We start from the raw sequence: 18,858 nt of genomic DNA on the forward strand, positions 1-18,858 counted from the left end.
GTAAGTCCTCAATCACACACTAGCAATGATGTTTAAATATCAATAGGATTCACATCTGTTGATGTTTTGAGCTGCGACTGCTCCTCACTTCCCCAAGTCCTCGTCCACCACAGCTTGTTCCCTACCTCACCATCCCAGCCTCGTATGGCAGTTTCCCTTGACTTATTGTCATTTTACCGAACGCTCTTCAAGCGCTCTTGTGATGCAATCAATGCACTTGCATCCACTCTCAAGACGTATTATTCCTGCCGAGGATTCCAAATGACAGACAAAAAAGTAGGTTCTACCATTGTGCTATTGAACATTAATAATGTTTTGCTCTAAAGGGTGAATTAATTTGTGAACCTTTTCATCGTGGGCTTGGCTACACAGTGCAATGGTTTGACATCTTGCAGATCGAGGTCAAATACCAACTTGAGTCACTTCTCCAGCGGTGTCAGGATCATGTTGCAGAGTTCAAAGCGTTATTGCCAGCCCCCAAGATATTTTCTGACAGACAGCAACCTCCAGAGCAGGCCCCTTCCCCAACCATCTTACACTGGAATCGATGTTTGCCCCTTCTTGTCCAGTGGTGCCCTGTGTGTTTCGGTGGTGTATTGTATGGCAAATCTACTGACAATGGTGATGATATACATATCACGACAGATGGAAATTTCCACCACCGCCATTGGCGCTCTGCAGGCAACTGTCCACCATTCTACAACCCAACATACTTTCTCCCTAAGGATTTTGTTGATCAAGTTGGCCGCCGGATAGATTCCCAACGTAAGCATCCTCCTAAGGCACGTAAGCTTGTTGTACCCGACGAAGCCATTGATTTATGTGAAAACACTTACGAGGCTGCTGATGGGAAAAAGCAGAAGGCTGCTATGGACAGTTTCGATGATATGGGGGTTATGGCTCTTATATGTCGCCACGACATTCCTTTATTTTTTGCTAACATAGATTCACCCGGCGAGCAACAGAAATATTCTGTTGCTCTTCTCCAATACTTATTTTTGTTGCTGCCCCCTCAGGCAACCATTGTCGCCTTATACGATGTCGGGTGTGTTCTCACGCGGTCACTTTCAAAGGTAGATTTGTCAGTCTTTATTTGTTTCCCTGTGCTTATTGGAGGTTAGTATGAAATCCTTCCAGAAGATATCACAAGCCGCCTCCGATTTGCCACAACGGCAATGCACACATATGGACATGAATGGGCATGTCAATTGGTATATAATCCATGCATCTGCGTTGGACTTGGGTTGTCAGACGGAGAAGGAACCAAAAGACTTTGGTCACGGTTTGTTCGGCTGATCGGTGTCGAGAAATCCTCATCGGTGAGAATCTTTTTCATTCCGTTATTAACCTACCGATCTTTGGATGCCTTCTAGTGTCATCGTCGTATATGGCTGATTGATCACCAGGTGGCTGCAATAGGCTTAGAGATGCATGGGGACCTTGGCGACTGGATTAAGCGACGTCTGAAACGCAGTGTCAACGATCAAGGGTCAACTGCACAAGACATTCTGGACCAATGTGAAATACCCATCAAGGAGTTGAAGTCCCAATGGTTGCATCAACAGGAATCTCAGTTTTCGATTCGAGCATGTAAGTACATTCACGCTACATATAGCCACTCATTAAATTGTTCTTTAAGATGCCCCTGCTCATTTGAGGAAAGAGCTTGACACGGTGCTAGGTCTACAAGCCGATCTCAATATTTCGAACCAAGCACTGCAGGCTATGAGGGTCATGCTCACGAAAGAGTCGCACTCTGATGACACACTTGAGGCTCTAGAGAGCCTCAAGAGAGGTCATGATCGCTTGATGGACAAAGTCGAAGTTCTATATTCATCTCTCAACATCCATGATAATTTTCCAGAGCTTAAGGGAATTGACCTTGATTTTGTTTGCATCCTGTTGATGGCATGGGACCTCAAAATCAATATTCGCAGACGTGCCATCACCAGCTTCTTCGGGTGGGACAAGTTAGATCGGGCTGTTGGCAGTGCTCAACAAGCATTAGGTAACATGTCCAGCCCCCTTCTCATTCTATTTGATCGTTAATATCTCTCAGGAATGAAACTGCATCAACAGACACGGAAGGCTATCACTAAACGTCAACCTGCCCTGATGACGGCTATATGCAAATTCAATTCATACTGTGAACAGTTAGATTCGCTCTATGATCCGTCTTGCACAATTCCTTTACCTACTCCCCTCCCCACCAAACTTACTGAACTCCGTGCCGATCCTACACTCATGGAGGACGTGTGGATCACTCCATCTATTGGGGAGGTCCCATGGTGGTTGGATGATACGGACATTAGAGATGGCATCCGTGCTCTTCTTAAATGTGATTGATGCAGGGAAGAACAGGTGCGCCTTGGCACCGAAGCTGATAACCTTTGTCGATTTTTCAGGGAAGAGCTTGCAGCACTCGAGTTTGCTCTTCGCATCCCAGAATGTAGGTAAATTCGTTCAACTCCAGTCTTCTTTTCTGATGGGGTTCCAGGTGAGCTTTTTACAGCCACCCTGGAACAGCACCGGTCTAACTTCCTTTGGCTTCAATCACACTGGAGCAACTCGCTTGTGTCTTCATTATGGTTCACTACCCAGGTTAAGGAAGCTGTAGACATTGTGGCTACCCTCTCAGGAGGCTCTCGGAGCACTGCCCTTCATTGGATCCATACTACAAGGCTCACCATACCCGATCTTGACGGTGAAGATGAGCTGGTGTCTGCTGACCTTGATGACCCACCACAGATTGGCTCGGAACAAGCCACACTCGCTGATATTCTTGAGCGACAGATGGGCACGTTAATGGACGATGACACCGAGTCAACTGACATAGGCTATGACATTAAAGCCACCATCATGTGGGAGCTTCCTAAGGTACATTGGTTAACTTAAAATTCAATATCATATCACTGATGCCCCTCACTAGGTTTTACTGGTTGACGATCTTTGTGTCCCAGTTCAAGAGCAGGACAATAATGTCCCCAACACACTCGTCACACGTATCCGACCTCTGTGTGATGGATTCCCTCATCAAATATTTGATCCCAAAGACATCAAATTGCTCTGCTCTCCAACAGCGTGTCTCAACAACATGTGTATTAACAGCTGTGCTGCCCTGCTCTACTCTGAACTAAAAGCCCCAACCCTCTCTTGCACAATATTCTCTACCCACAACCTCCTGCGCATCCGTTACAATGCCCCCAATGATATCATTTGGTGGAATGTTTCATGGACACGTTACTGGGAGAAGGACGTATGGGTCCTTCCGATACACCAGCCCTCTGACTCGATTGGACATTGGGTAATTTGTGTGATTCATGTCTTCAATAAGGAATTACACCTTTTTGATAGCCTCAGTGAAAAAAAAACCTTGGAAAACCGACATCAAAGTAAGTTCATCTTCATGTGACTGAGTGACTTACTGATGGTGAAGAAGGACATTATGAGATTAATTGCTCGGTTGTTCGCCATGGCCAATAAACACGGCCATCACATTCTGACTGACCTCTTGGGATGGGTTGCTCGACCTCTCAATGTGAGTCCTATATTTAACAGATATTAACCGCTCTGATGTCATTCATTGTAGACCCAGTGTCTCCAACATAACAGTTACGACTGTGGTCTTTGGGTTCTAGTGACACTCACTGCGGTACTCTGCAGGCGGCATGTTACGGGATTGCGGGAGGATGATATACATTGTCTGCGTCATTATCTCTGCACTCTCACTCTTTCCTTACCATCAGCTGTGCAATAGCAAATTTCACGATAAAATCAAAACTTCTATCTACATGTATGGATTCTCCCCGCTAGCTAACAAATCCTCCTCCTGTTGATAGTTCAAGATCTTCCTCGCTTGCCACTGCTGATAACATTTTGCCATGACCTTCTCCCTTGTGCATTCCTGCAAGGTTGTGATGCATGCATCAAGTTCAATCCAGCCATCAATCAAAGTCTTTCATGCCTCTTGAATCTCCTTTAGAATACCAGCAATATCTCCTGCGTTAAACATGACTGCACAACGAGCGCAAGACTCCCTTAACTGACACAACTGACATCCGTGCATCACATCTAGAAGGTTCTGAGTGAACCGCTCTTCGTCTGGCGTCCGCAGTGGAGGTGCATATTTGTAGGGAGGGGGCTTGTCCCACTGTGAGAGGTCAGACTCGTCAATCAAGTCCGAACCAGCGAGGGATTGGCGAAATAGATATGAATTTGGTAGGGCAAGAGTTGCAAATGCAAGCAGAGTTATTTCAAGAGGCTGTGACTCATTCTTGGGTGCTGTTCGTCATCCGCATTGACCATGATGCTTGGCATATGCATGAGCATTCTGAGCTTGTTGAGCCGTTTTTGCTCTGCAATATGAATGAGCGAATACCAGGCTTACAATTGTTCCAAGTAACTCGCTGTTCTGTCCGAGTGTATGACACCTGCTGTTGACGTCGTGCTGCCATTTTGTCTGCTAAAGTAAAGTACTTGGCTTTGCGTCCCATAGTTGGGAAAAGAGTGGTGTCGGTCAAATTCAACACGAAATACACACGAGGTTTGTATTGTAATGATGCCAGCTAACCAGACAAACTCGGTACATGGTTTCAACACGATGTAATTGCTTAGAATTTGGTACCAATGGGATGGGGCGTGTTACTGCAATCATTGAGGACCGTTGTGGGAGGTCTGTGCACAAAACTTATTTGCACGTTCATGTTTTACAGTGAGCGTGATCTGTATCTTCAATTTCATTGGCTCTCATTTGCTCTCATAACATATCCAGTGCCTCTCGGTATTCAAGCAAGCCTCAGTAAACACGCAATACCCTCTCAAGGCTCTATCTCTTTGGGGTATTCTACAAGGTCCAGTATCTTGGGTCTCATCTCGTCACTTTTTTTTTAAATTTGTTTAGTGTGTTCCGCGGTATTATGTGCACTGTTGGGACATGGTCTGGAGGCACACCAATTGGCCGGAGGATGAAATTTTCTATAAGTATGGGGCCTTGGTACATTTTCTACTCGCCTTTGGTGTCCCGCTACCTCTCAGTGACAATATTCTCTTCCCTCTCTGAAGGGTCTCCCTAGATGGATCACCATCTGCGCATCCCCCCTTTCCCCCCCTCTCACAATCTATCCTTCTAGACTTTGTGAGTGTCCTCTGTCATCACATTCTTCAATTTCTCTCTGAATCATACTGACAGGATTGCTCTGATAGATTGTTTGTGAATAAACAAGTCCTCGTCATTCACATCAGTGTTAACTGTACATCCTTCTTCCAAAAAAAGGTGATTCTTAAATACTCCAAAAAATCGTGTTGTTGACCCAGCCACAGATATGACCCAACAAATGGCAGACCAATTTGGTGCCGCAATATACTCTCCCCCTCCCGGCTACATGGACTTGTCTTCTGTGGTACCTGGCGATGATTATATCCACGAGCAGTTTGGCAGCGGCCGTCGACATCTATCACCTCTTCCTGAACTCACCCCAACAAGACTTAGAACTAACATCAAGGCAACCTCACGGGATATCAGTATCACAAGGGAGGCCAATATTTGTCGCCAAGCACCTCCAATACCTTCCCCTCAACTTGTGCAGTCTGCTTCCCCCCTGACCTCTCTTGCTGACGGTCACGGTGTCACCACGAGTAGTGATACGTCTTCGCTCACACTCCCACATGTGAATAGTCGCCACTCCTCTCCCTTGCCAGGTGGCAGTGGTGCAAGCAGCAACTCGTCATCACTCCCACTTCCGCTTCCAAACAGCCATCAGACCTCTCCCTTTTCTGCTGGTCCTGTGAGCAGCGATACCGCATCACTCCAACTGAGTCACCACTCCTCACCCTTTCTGGGTGATCCTCCTTCACAACACCCTGCGCACCTCAATGACCTTTTTTATGCTCGTTCAAGCACGCAGCCTCCATGGCCAGGTCATGATACCACCCACAACTTTAATTTTATGGTAGATGACTCATTTCCCTCTACGCTACTCTCAGACCCAGTACCGGGAATGACTGCAGCTGGTGGTCAGAATGAGACACAGTGGGCCAACCCTCCACCTCCCCTCAATCTCATCCCTCCAACACCATTGAAGGATATCGACGATACGGCTCCACATAGCACCCAAGGCAGTAACACATTTACCAGGGCGTCTAGTCAACAATTGGACTTAAGCTACTACCCCTCCAATGCCCGCACTCGAGAGCAGTTCCCAGAAGAGAACCCGAACCTCATTGATCGTGAATCTAGTTCGCAGGAGCAATCATTGACCAGACAGAGGTCATCAGAGACCAACGACAAGCTTGAAGAAGGGTTTGCACTGATTGATCGCACATTTAATGATTTATCTAAGTCTACCATGATGCTGACCAATCAGGTGATCAACACATACCTAAAGAGTCGTGGACAAGAGGTTCACAGCATCAACTATTGGAACATATATGCAAACTACTTCAAGGAGTACAAGGAGCAAGAGCTTGCGCGGCTCACCACAGGAGGATCAGAGAACGATAAAGGTAAAGGAAAAGAGATCGCAAATGTAGAGGTTCATGGCACACCAGGTAATTAAAAATAGATATGTAGTCTGTCGCTGTCTGACTTATCATCCAGGTACAGCCGTGCAAAGACTCTGCTATGAAAAATTCAAGGAGGCATTCCCCAATGACTACCAGGATATTCTCAGTGCATATAGCGAAGCGCATCACATAGGCACTGCTTCAACTCTCAATCAGTGTCTTCAGTCCTTCCAGAAGCTCTATAGACGAGTGGCAAGCTTGGTATGGCATCTCGTTGTGAGGATTGAGAACTAGCTAACATTGACCTTAGCTCGATTCTGCTTCAACAAGATTTGGTTTTGAGTCAGCTATTGTATTGTGTGGCAACATAGTCAACCAGGATGCCTCTCTAGGTCATGTACATACGACGCCGGCTGCTGCAGGGGTAAGTCTCTGCCAACAAACTTCAACTCGTGTTTATAAAATTATTCTATCAGTTCTTTGAGACGCGCTGCCATGCCAATGACGATACCATCATTGGACACCTGAAAGCTCATGTATTGTAGGTCTCGGTCGGCATCACTCTACTCACTTCGCATGTTGATCACTTTCAACAGCAATGAAACATCACTATCAGTGGTTGAGGATGCATTCAAGGAGGTCAAAGACGACATATGCGAAGTAGATACTGTGTCATCCCCGAAGGATGACACCTCCAAGAATCAACTTAGCGGGGGTTGAGAGGATTCGCTCAAGTGGCTCAAGCAGGAACTCAGCCGACAAGTTGGTTAGTCTTTTTTTTGGACATTCTTTTTATACTGTGGTTCATGAAATGGCTACACTAGAAAATCTGGATGGGAAGTTTGCCTCTTTCAAAAACTTTCCATGGATCACGATGCCCAGTGCGCTCACAAATGAAAACCTTTGCATCAAGGGATATCTGGCACATAAATGTCTCTTACCTGGGGAATACCACAACATTAACTCAAAGAGCAAGGGTATCGGAGGGCTGACCCAGAAGGAAGTCCTTATACTTGTAGAGGCTCTGAAGGCAGGAACAATGTATGTGGCTAAGGTACCGAAAATGTCATGAGGTATGTTCAAAGTCGTTGGTGCTGCAACAACACTTTCATTAATTCAACATTTTAGCCATGCTCATTGCATCAGAAATCCCCGTAATCACTGGTGAATCACCTCCTTCAGACTACTTTCATTCTGGTGCAAAACGGATGTTTGCCAACCATCATACAGATTATAACGGGCCTTCTCGGATGAAGATCAGCGCTGCAACCACCAAAGTCAAGAAGACCGAAGACACCCGCAAAATGCCCTCGACTTCTCAGCAACAGGAATTGCAGGCTGATACAACTGAACGTCTACCATTGAAACCTCTTCCTGCACGCCCATTTGTAGTGGTTCCTCGGCCTTTGCCAGCTGCCGCAATTGAATTTCTGACCTCCAAGTCCAACACTGAGCCTCGCAAGATAATCCCTGAAATGGAATTTGAAGACACAGCTCATGGGAAAAAGAGGAAGGTGGTAGCTAGTAGGCTACCTCAAGAGTCAAAGAGGCGAGCACCATCTGTAGAGGATGAAGTGGAGCTCAATGTGGGGAAGAAATGTGTGAAGGCGAAGGGCAAGGAGAAGGTGAAGGTCCAAGCAATTGCGCCATTGGCTGCTCCCGAGTTATCTCCCACAAAGGGTGGTCCCTTGTCACCACTGACTGTATCATCTTCAAGTGACGAGCCACTTGCTCGTGCAGGAACAGTTCAACGTGCCAAGAGACTTCGAGATGGTCCTGTCAAACCATGCCCTGTCAAACCACGCCCTGTCAAACGAGGATCTCAGCAGACTCAGAGCCGCGCACATCGCATGATGTACAGTGAGGAGTCGGAAGAGGGCGACAACAACGTCAATGAGGAGCCCACCGATAAGGCCACAGATGGTCCTCATGATCATGAGGACACATCACAAGATAACATGATGGATCACCAGGACTCAGATGGTGCTGCCAGTCATCATGCTCCAGTGCAGCCACAAATCCCTCAGCCTGGACCATCATCTGAAGTTTCACATGAAGCTCCCCATCAGCCTTGTCTCGCTGATTCACATAGCCGTGACCCTCATGACCCTCCCCAGAGCCTCTCTAAAGAGAGCATTCAGAACCCTCCTGAGCCTGTCCAGTGTACACCTCGTGTACCTCTCTCACACAATCTCCCAGAGCAACTACACCTTGAGTCCCGTGAGCTGTCCCACGAGCCTATCATTCGCACAGGAGGCCGGCATGAGCCTACTGAACATGGGTATGACCCTCACGATATTCGTGACCCTTTGGACACACGCAACTTTCACTGTCCTCATGACCCTATTCAGTATCACCATCGTGATTATGTGTGTGATACATCTCCTTAGGACTGTGATGCAGTCCATGCATGCGACACCTTCTATTGCCGAGGTGGTCATCTTCAAGACAACTTCCATCCTGCAAACTTCCATGATTCACGCATCGGAGAGCGTGATGATACTCCTCCAGTATATCCCAGTTGCTATAGCCCCATTCCCAATCACATGTATGCCCATGAAGTTGAAGAACGTCAGCGGCTCCCTCACTACCATGACAATGTGGGAAGGGCAAGGGGGTATCCGGATAGGCAAGGACCATGGAGGAGATACCAAGACCCATGCGACAACCGCCTGAGCCAGAGCTACCCACCCTCTCCAAACGCTCACCCTGCGCCATCCTCATCGTAGATGCTGGGTCAGCGCCATCTTTCCTTTCTTTAATTTATTTTCACACTACAGTGCACTGTCTGTCCTTTTATTTTCACGCTACTTTGTTTGGCCAGCACTATCTTTCCTTTCCTTTAATTTATTTTCACACAACAGTGCACCGTCTGTCATTTTCTTTAATTTATTTTCATGCTACTTTGTTTTGCACTGAGTTGATCTTCCTATACTGACTCCTGCTTGGCATCTCATACTACTGTGATGTTCCCCTTGTCATTTGTATTGATTGAGTAGTGAGTGTGATTGACTCATACATAGTAGGGTAGTATGTACGAGGCCAAGCTAAAAAAACTTGGCAGATGAAGCTGTGCGCAGACTGTGAGATCTGATGGCATTGCCCAGGCCAGAGTGTTGGTAGCTTGGGTCCACCCGATGAACAATGTTAATGAAGGCTCAGGCAAGATGTCGCTGAGTGCGGAGGTAAGGCTTCCTTGTTCCGAGTTGTTCCGATTGTTTTCCCTTCACAACAATAGGCTATGGGGAGGCTCATGTGGGTCTGAAGAAAAAAAAGAATTCCACTGGAGTCGAACTGGGGAGCAGGGCGTTGCAAAGATTATTGTGCGATGATGTCATATACCTGATCCGACCACCCTAATATCAATATCCGCTCCGCTTTCCGACCCCCTCCACTCCATTCATCCTCCGCTCCACTCAACTGCTCAACTGGTCCCCTCCCATAACATCTCCATTCAACTGGACCTCTTTCCCCTTTTAGATATATGCTTTCCTTTTCGGTACTTAGACCATTACTTCCGGATCACCGGTAATTCCTATTACCACTCGATCACTGATCCGACGCGTACATATTGATATCCACCCCGACTTATGTCTTTCCTATGTAAAGTACTTACAAATGATATCCTTGGTACATAGCTTTACTACATAGTTATCCTGGTCACTGCCTCATACATAGAAGTATATAACGTATCATGTACTTAGATATTTTTCCTTAGTCTTAATATTACTTGTCTTCTCGCAGTTACATCTTGTGAGAATTCTCAGTAGGACCTTGCCTCCTCTGGACACAAGTCTCAACTTGTCGTCACCTCCGACCCTCCGATCCCCCGCTCCGACTTAGAGCCGTGCTCTAAGCCTTTTCCACATACTCCGCCCCTATCCAATATTCTCCCTTGCCCCTCTGCATCATCCTCCGCCTTCTCTGCCCCTGCCAAACATTCCCCTGCTCCTATCCACCCTCCACATCATCCCCCGTCTTCTCCGCTCCGCTCCTAGTCGGCCCACCACTAGCAGCTCTTACTCCCCGATCCTCAAAGCAGACCAAAGCGGTCCATTCATCCTATCGTCGGACAACGTCGGACCCGCTCCAAATTCGGGGCACATACTCAGCTAAGGGCGCAGCGCAAGAGCTGAAGCCAAGCCCCGACCCCTCTGCCTCTTGAGCTGGCATGGTACCTAACAGATGACCATAACGCTATGAGTACTTCCATACATAACACATCACATGCTATAGAGTATCATAATGTTACCTACGCGCCCTCTCAAAAATTTGTTGTCCTCATCCTGGTCCTGCTCGTGTGTCTCATGCACTACGCCCTCATCCTGCTCCTGCGCTGCTGACTCGTGTGGCTCTGTCTCCTGCACCACGTCCAAAGCTATGTGTTGAAGTGCCACTTGCCCAACTCTCCTGGCAGTCGGCATTTAATCCAGCACTGCTCCCACTTTTACCGGTAGGTAAACCCAACATTGATGGACTCATCCCAGATATATCCTGCCTTGGGCAGGCTTCACAATGTTCTGATGGTGCCACCCACGAGGAAGATGAAGTGGAGGTCAATGAGCTGTTTGGGACCCAGGGAAGTAAAGTTGTGCATGCTGTATAATAGTGTCATCTGCTTTTTTTCCAATTGTTCCCCCCATTTAAGTTTTGATACGTACTCTGTGTGCCTCTCATACTGGATTGTTTCCCTTTTCTTGCTGGTGTTTTTGACTCTTTGTTTAGTCTGGCTCTGACGCTGCGAAGGCAATATACAAGTTCAGGAGTCAGGACCCTTCTCAAATTGATGGGGCTCTTCGCTCCCCTTGTCTAACAAACGTGAGAACCCTACAAGGAACGCTGTGAGTGAACCCTATGGTCTGCGGTACTTAAATCACACTGCCATGATGTTCATAATGGTACCCAGTCCTGTTCCCTTTGCCACTTTACCATAACTCCTTCCTCAGTGAATGCATTGATGGATTCTCGGCGCCATCACGCCTTACCGAAGGCTCCCACAACCCTGGTGAACTTGTCCTGGTTAGATCTTGCTTGTTGCAAGAATACAACAGTATGAAACCATAATGCTTGCATGGAAGTTGACAGCACTAAAATTTTAATCGTGAAGGCGTCAATTTCTCTAACATTCACAGCTGAATATGTGTTCGAGTCTCATGCCAACGTCATTGAGAATAAACCGTCAATCATCATCAACGTCGAGTACCCGCCATGCTTGAGTGGCACAGATTTTCTGCACCAAATTGTCGATCCTCTTATGGCCAATGCGATGCTGGAAATGAAGGGTAGATTTTCTGACGTTGCAGAAGCCGTCCGCACAAAGGTATTTGTATCTGTTAAAGAATTTCTGAATTGGCTAATGCTATGCTTGCGAAGGTCTTTACGGATGTGAAATGGAGCACTCAATCTTCTTTGCAGTTGTCGTGTATAATAAGATCATCTCCAGGATGTTCTGGATGTTCTGCACAGCCAACGAGTGTAATTCCAGCACCTCCCAGTCCTTCGGCTCGGATGTCGGCACAAAATTCCTCGAGCATCATTCCACGTTCTCCCACAACACTACCTCAAAGCCAGATCCCAGTGGCTAGGCATGTCAGCAGCATGCAGCCTTTGGCACCACCTCCACGACTCGGGCGAGCCCTTCAAGTTGGCCCATATACTTCTCGGACGCTGTCTAGAGAGCCTGTGCAATGTGGGCGGAGAGTTGACAGTGTAGCAAGCACTACACCTACCCCTCTTGCTCGCGGTAGAGTGCAGGACGCCACACCAAGTCATAGTACTACACAATCCAACGGTGCGTATTTTTTTAAAATTGTCCAAAGTTCCTATCTGCTTTCATTCCTATCTACATTCTTCCAGTTGCACGATGCTGATTCCTTATGCCAGGGCATGCCAGATCAGAACACTTAGGTCATGGAGCCCGGGTGCACATTGTGCTGCTGGCACTTCCTGGAAATGTATTCACTGCAGGTCATCGTGGCGGTGTGCACAGGCATGCACAAGGTGTTTCGCTAACAACCGAGCACCTTCCATTGGACCCTCCTCCGCCATATTGTGGTCCCCAGCATGGACACTGTATTTATGTCATGACCACCAATGGTGTGACAGTAACCACTAGTGCTGATGCTACTGGTGGGCAATATGAATAAGTATGTGGGGGATGATTGAAATGAATTGTTCTGATTTTCGAGGTCCATTGCTGTCACATTTTCATGTTTTCATGGCTCTTTTATTGTAAACTAATGACATTGTAGTCCTTGTTACATAGGAACTCACAATTGATCGAGCCTCTCACAATGATGTCCTGACCCTCTTAACGAATGACACGAACACATGAACTCTGAGTCTTCACCCTAACAAATGATGTCCTGACCCTCTTAGCAACAATGATGAGGACACATGAACTCTGAGTTTTCGCCGCAGCATTGCAATGCAGGAGTTGTCAATGGGGCAGGTATTAGATGACTCGATGAGTGGCTGAAGAGGTGAAGGATGGATAGCCGAAACACTGAGGGTGCCGAGGGTGCAAACAGAAATCAAACAACAAGATTGCCATAGACATAACATACATATTAGCTACAACAAACATAACTACTATCATTGAAGATTTGAGGCTCGTTGACTGTGATCGAGCCTCTGCAGGAGGGAGAGCTGGAGCACTCGTGAAACAGTATACCTCTGTGTAGATGTACGAGAGGGTTGCAGAGACCTCTCAGGGAATTAGGTGAGGACCTCGCAGGAGAGCCAGGTCTGTTAGATGGGTTTTGTCCTACAATGAAACCCATTCTAACAGACCATGGGAACCTCTTTGAAGTGGTGCCAAGGGTGAAATAAGTTGAAATAAGCAATGTGTGAATTTACTGATGCAGGGATCCTGGCCTCCAAGAAAACCAATGTGATGCAAACATTTACAGACCAACTGGATCGGTAACTTGCATCACATCTAAACCATCGCACAAACAAAAAATCCACTTGGCGTGGTTTTTCCATGGATGCGTCATTGCGGTCCCTAGTGTGTTTGCTTTGTGTTTGCTCTACTCAACATATGTTAAATTCCCAATTTGCATCAAACAGATATCAATAACATGTCGAATATCACGTGTTCTTGTCTGATCTTTCTTTCTCCAATATTTACCATGGCTCACCACGAACGATCCGACTCTATTTCATTGGCTCCGTCTTCTGTATCTTTGGGATCTAGCTGATCATCTATGAGTTCCAATGATTCTAGAGTAAGTACTCCCCCTAGCACACCACCGCCTCAGATACCCAGCAGACGTGGAAGGGATGCCTCTTGACCACATATATGCATGCTTTGACCACAAGCAGGCCTCCACACCATTGCAACCATTGATGACAACTATTCAAGTCCCACTTTCTGTACACTGTCCCTGATCCTCAAGCTTCTCCACTCAGAGGATCGCCTAAGGATACATTCATCCGGTAACTACAGGTACATTTGCTGTCATAAATCCAATCTATTGAATTCTAACATGTTTGAAATGTTTCGCGATGCACATGTCAACGTCAAACAACGAAGTGTTCAACACTGTCGTTCCCTCAGGCTTGGGATCTCTCCTCAGTGGCACCACTGACTCATATACCCCCATCCGACTCCTTCACGCGACCTTTGATCTCAAGTCATGTACCTCCCTTATTCCCAGGATATGGGGCTGAGCGCTGATGCCAAAATGTCAGTGCCCTCACACCCTCATATAACACCGGGACACGCTGGACACTGGACTCATTTCTGGCCCCTCATCTGTTGTACCTCCCCTGAGTATACTGAAGGTCATCATTAAGTAATCTTCTGTTTGCTTGTCATTTACATTTGTCTCTTTCATGTCTTTACCAGATGTACAACTCGCCATTTATGTGTTCTGCCTGCTCATACTACTCCCCCTCCTATGTGGTTGGTTGGTTTAAACCATTCTTTTTATACCCCTTGCCATCTCGACACACTTGCTGGAGGCTTTGTCCTCTGAGGCGAGCATGAGGACGGCAACTACCATTACAGATCATCAAGGCAACTTTGACCATACATGTTACGCGTAACCTCTCGGATGAGATCCGGCGGCACTAAACCCGCAAGGGGTGTTCAAAGTGTGGCCTTCGGCGCTAGCCCAGCAAGGAGCTTGCCTGCGCTAGGTCTGAATAAGGGTGGAGACCCTTACTTGCATAGAGTTGATTGGAGTTTCTCAAGGATATGATCCAAGAGACGGAGTTCAGCTCAAGAGGATCGTCTCAAGAGAAGATGGTTCTTTGTACAGAGGGAGTTCTCTTTAAGCAAGAGAAGTTCAGACCCAACGACAAGATCAGATGTGAACCGAGTAGATTCAAGTTAGAGAATCTATCTACAGTACAGTGAGATATATATATGTAAAGGTGATATACCGGTGGAACGGTAAGGGTACAGGGTACGGAGACAGTTACCGAAGTATCAGTAAGGGTTAAGGGTATGTATGAGTCACATACCGGAAAGGGTAAGTGGTACCGGTTGAACGGTAAGGGCAAAGGGCATGGGGAATCCCCATCAATGAGGGAACCGAGACAAGGGAAAGGGGCATAGGGTTGGAAGCGAGAGCTTCTTGTGTTTCAGAACGACGGGATCAAGAAGAAAGAGATAGAAATAGAATCGTAACCATGGTCTGGGTCCAGACGAGTCCGAAGAATGAAATGACACATGTAACGCTCATGTTACTGTAACAATACAGTGACCTGTACCATACTGTCGAACATTTCAAATGCATTGTACAACATATGGTACAGTACGGGTAGTACCCGTAAGCCCACCGTAAATTGTATGGCTGTAACCGTATATGGTTACAGTGACCATCCCTATACGCAGCTACCACTATTAGATTATTAGATTCTACTGTACCGCATGTATTTGAATACCTAAATGATAGGTGGTTATTATGGGATATCAGCGTGATTTGATGTTATAACTGAATATAAGAGAATATAATCTTAGAGCCCTCTGGATCATGGTGGCGAGTATATCACGCGGTCTGGAACGTGGCTGTGACCATATCACAAAAATCGATTCGGTATATTGGTATGTATTCTAGGCTCTGTTATAGATACTAGTCACAGTCGTTACAGCGTGTTACAGTGGTTACATGTGTATATATGGCTATATATACGTTGGGGAGTTTTGCTGATGTAATTTACAGGTGCTAATTTGCACTGTTAATTAACACTAATTTATTAATTTGAGTTAATTTGATTACATAATAAGGCTCTAAGACCATACACTCGAATTTCGAAAATACAAGATCGTTCAATTTATGTCTTCGACGCATCAAGACCTTTAAACAGTTGCTTTCTATGACACGACAAAAGCAACTCTCGATTTCATCCTTGATTTCTACTGGCTCGTGCCATCTTGGATTCAGCACTTCAATATGTGCTGCTCGTGAAGAGACACCGTATGCTGTGCTTCCACTTGGCTGAGTCCGCATGCCCTGCTCCTAGCTATAGTACACAACTAGTACTTCTTATAAGCTTGACATGCATCACTGTCTTCTCATGACTGAGATCCTCGAAGTCATATTCCATTTTGTGTTCAGTGAATGGGAAGACTCAATTCAAGTTCTTAATGACAGATCACCATTGCCTACACTCTTACTGTCTCCGTACACTCAAGGCCGCTCCCTTCTCCACATCGCACTCACATACCGTGTATTTTTCGACCCAGCACTCAATGTCCTTTATTCTCGCATGGTTGTCACTCGCCCGAAGTCTCCTCTGATTCATGAACGGTTGACTTTCATATGCACACCTTTCCCAACAGATTGTGAACTGTATTTGCGGGCATTGGTCCTCCAAGCTGCATGTGTCCAGATCCTCTTCAATCCTTGGTTCAACGACAACTTGAACGACACGTTCAATGCATTCATTCTTGCAAACACGCCAAAAGACGTCCCGCTCTTTCCGAGGCTGCACGAGCTCGCATGGTTCGACATGCATCTCACCTCCATCCCAGCCCTCAGCCTCCTCCTACCCACCCTCGAGACCCTTTATATCGGAGTGTCATCCCCTCCATTCCACAAGGCTATCATCCCACACCTTCATACTGCCGCACCGCGCCTCAAAGCTCTTGAGTTCATGGGACTCAACACCATCTGCAACGACCCCTCGGACATGAAGTCGCTTATTCCCAGCTATTCTGGGGGTCTCATAGAGATGTCGTTCGGAGGCTGCAACATATCAAGCAACCTGCTCCATGTCATCGCCACATGGCCACGCCTTCGGTGGCTCACCATGGTGCTGGACTCTAAAAGCATCCCTACCGTACCTTTTAATGTGCCCCAGCCCTTTCCTGCACTCCATCACCTGCATATCTTATACGAGGATCTGAGAATTTCCGAATCTTTCCTGTGTGCTATCTGGACGGATTCTGATATGTGTTCCTTCAGGCGCCCCAATCTCAAAAAAAACAGATCGATGCATGCAAATGCAGCCCAGACAACGTCTGGCATTCCTCAGCATTCTCACCTGCGCAAAGCTAGAGCACATCATTCTCGCCCAGACCTGTGTCCAGAGCGTGTGGTTCTGCCACAGGACTTCATCCATTGAGCTTCACCCCCTCCTCATGCGCCCTACCTCTCTTGCAGACCTCAAGACCCTCATCATCTCCGGCGCCCACGCCATACCCATCGTACTTAATGACACCAACATCCTCATGCTTGCTCGCACATGCCCATACCTTGAGATCCTTGATCTACGGGCGCGCAACATGCCCGTATCCCTGTATACCTTAGACACTCTTGTAAGGAGCTGCCATGAGCTACGCCGTGTCTCCATCCGCGTTGACATGGGGCTCAAAGCGCTCAGAGCAATGCCTCCCATCAACGACAACGATCAAGCGGGTCTGCAACCCAACTCGGCCCTGATCAAACTGGACGTCGGGAGTCGCCCATCGCATGCGTGGGTCCCTTGAAACCACCAATGGCGCCAGATTTGATGATGTCGATCCCACGGTTCCTGCACGCAATGGCGCCGCGCCTTGCAAGCATTGTGATGACCCCGAAAAACAGGACATTTGGGACTGTGCCTGGTGATGAGAGGTGGAAGATGGTGTCGAACACTTTGTCGACTATGGTGAAAGGTGCATAGTGGGACTGATGATTTTATGTTTCTGGGGGGATGGTTTAAATGGGCGTTTGGGCGGTGAGATTGTTAGGTGGCCAGGGGGATGTGTGCGCGCGAGGTGATGTGGGGTGAGTTTAGAAACATATTTTTTCCATGTACAATCATGTCTTTGTTGTAAAATGTCTGCCATTTTCTTCTGGGTCGCAATTCGGGAATAATCTGCATTTTTAGTAGGGTTTGTAGCGGCGGTCAACACTTCAGTGCCATCGGAAGATTTGCATATTTTGTCAAGTGTTTTCTTATTTCTTGATGGATCTGGGGTCTATTCTATTGGAGGTAGAAGCAGCCGACCCAATCCGCCATTCAAAGGTGAGCAAATATATCACCTCTCTCCCTGGCAGGTTGAATACGTATATCGCAGTGTAGTAACCTCTGACTGCATTCTTCTTGGCTGCTGCCGGAGTGAAATTATTGGTTGCTAGCCTGTACAGCATGGGGAGGTGAGTACCCGCCTTTCGATTCCAATACGTGCTAACGTTTAACAGGCATCATGGATCGAGGTGCATGGGTTCAGCTACACTGTAACCAAAACAACGGCACAAACGACGGCGGCTACAAATGACGGAACTACAGCTACTGTCAATGGCACCTTGCTGAGTTGATGTTGATCAATATGGTTGGTTCTGGATAGATTCGCTGCTGCTTGAGCAATGGGACCTTTGAATACCTAGGATGCAACATCCGTTCACCAATCGCGGATGATACATACCTGCTATTCCTCTGGCTGCAGGAGATCATATCATTGGTACTCACAATGCACTCCACCTCGTTAGTATGTACTACTCTCCTCCCTTGCTGTTGGATTCGCAGGTCTCAGACTCCGGAAATGCTCAAGATTATAACAGAGATCGACCTGGGCTGCCTGGGCACCCCACCTCAGTCGTTCAAAGTACCCTCGGGATTCATTCGGCCTGATGTGGGTCGAGCAAACGTCTGTGTCCCAAACACATCCATCGCATGTTTCCGACTTCATCCGAGGTACTACAAGTCTAGTGCTTCTCCCACATACAAGGAAAATGGCTCCGAGTAGTGCAGTTCCACACTGGTGCATCTGAAGATATTCGCCGAGCGACGCTGCAACCAGATGAGAGGTGTTGCTTGCTTTCAGCACCAAAATCAGTTTGTTCGTGTCCTACTGGTACATGGGGTCCGGCTGATTGTCTTGAACAAGACGCCTAGTTCATCACCACAGCCAGTTTAACA

The 18,858-nt window shown here is 47.1% G+C and overlaps 5 protein-coding genes across 5 annotated transcripts; 4 read left to right on the forward strand and 1 right to left on the reverse strand.

Annotated features, from left to right (window-relative positions):
* Nucleotides 1-144: 144 nt before the first annotated feature.
* Nucleotides 145-3,757, forward strand: EDB91DRAFT_1240225 (uncharacterized protein; the record flags this gene model as incomplete). Its single annotated transcript, XM_041321984.1, has 12 exons — nucleotides 145-276; nucleotides 327-1,085; nucleotides 1,122-1,319; nucleotides 1,374-1,590; nucleotides 1,640-2,008; nucleotides 2,060-2,338; nucleotides 2,498-2,718; nucleotides 2,749-2,877; nucleotides 2,961-3,015; nucleotides 3,054-3,396; nucleotides 3,451-3,538; nucleotides 3,590-3,757. The coding sequence occupies 12 exons, from the start codon at nucleotides 145-147 to the stop codon at nucleotides 3,755-3,757; spliced, it is 2,958 nt and encodes a 985-aa protein (XP_041169622.1).
* A 300-nt stretch (nucleotides 3,758-4,057) lies between these two features.
* Nucleotides 4,058-4,210, reverse strand: EDB91DRAFT_1028103 (uncharacterized protein; the record flags this gene model as incomplete). The annotated part of the gene is made up of 1 exon (XM_041312667.1): nucleotides 4,058-4,210. A coding segment is annotated over one exon (153 nt), but the record flags the coding sequence as incomplete, so codon positions are not given.
* A 2,324-nt stretch (nucleotides 4,211-6,534) lies between these two features.
* EDB91DRAFT_1063952 (uncharacterized protein) lies at nucleotides 6,535-7,046 on the forward strand (the record flags this gene model as incomplete). Its single annotated transcript, XM_041314646.1, has 3 exons — nucleotides 6,535-6,762; nucleotides 6,812-6,925; nucleotides 6,978-7,046. 3 exons carry the CDS (start codon nucleotides 6,535-6,537, stop codon nucleotides 7,044-7,046), a joined length of 411 nt encoding a protein of 136 aa, XP_041169624.1.
* A 585-nt stretch (nucleotides 7,047-7,631) lies between these two features.
* EDB91DRAFT_1256105 (uncharacterized protein) lies at nucleotides 7,632-9,177 on the forward strand (the record flags this gene model as incomplete). Its single annotated transcript, XM_041324107.1, has 2 exons — nucleotides 7,632-8,851; nucleotides 8,892-9,177. The coding sequence occupies 2 exons, from the start codon at nucleotides 7,632-7,634 to the stop codon at nucleotides 9,175-9,177; spliced, it is 1,506 nt and encodes a 501-aa protein (XP_041169625.1).
* A 6,751-nt stretch (nucleotides 9,178-15,928) lies between these two features.
* EDB91DRAFT_1273806 (uncharacterized protein) lies at nucleotides 15,929-17,723 on the forward strand. Its single transcript, XM_041324619.1, has 2 exons — nucleotides 15,929-16,882; nucleotides 16,920-17,723. The coding sequence occupies exons 1-2, from the start codon at nucleotides 16,012-16,014 to the stop codon at nucleotides 17,441-17,443; spliced, it is 1,395 nt and encodes a 464-aa protein (XP_041169626.1). The 5' UTR covers nucleotides 15,929-16,011; the 3' UTR covers nucleotides 17,444-17,723.
* The last annotated feature ends 1,135 nt before the right edge of the window (nucleotides 17,724-18,858 follow it).

The sequence above is a fragment of the Suillus paluster genome (genome assembly GCF_016628075.1).
Source record: "Suillus paluster strain FC165 chromosome Unknown EDB91scaffold_171, whole genome shotgun sequence".
In the NCBI taxonomy this organism is placed as follows: Eukaryota; Fungi; Basidiomycota; class Agaricomycetes; order Boletales; family Suillaceae; genus Suillus; species Suillus paluster.

Bases quoted from the DNA above. Each gene is read 5' to 3' on its own strand.
- EDB91DRAFT_1273806 (XM_041324619.1), top strand. From the start codon at position 16,012: ATGCATCACTGTCTTCTCATGACTGAGATCCTCGAAGTCATATTCCAT. The intron at 16,883-16,919 runs GTGCTATCTGGA...GTGTTCCTTCAG, and splicing joins AATTTCCGAATCTTTCCTGT to GCGCCCCAATCTCAAAAAAA.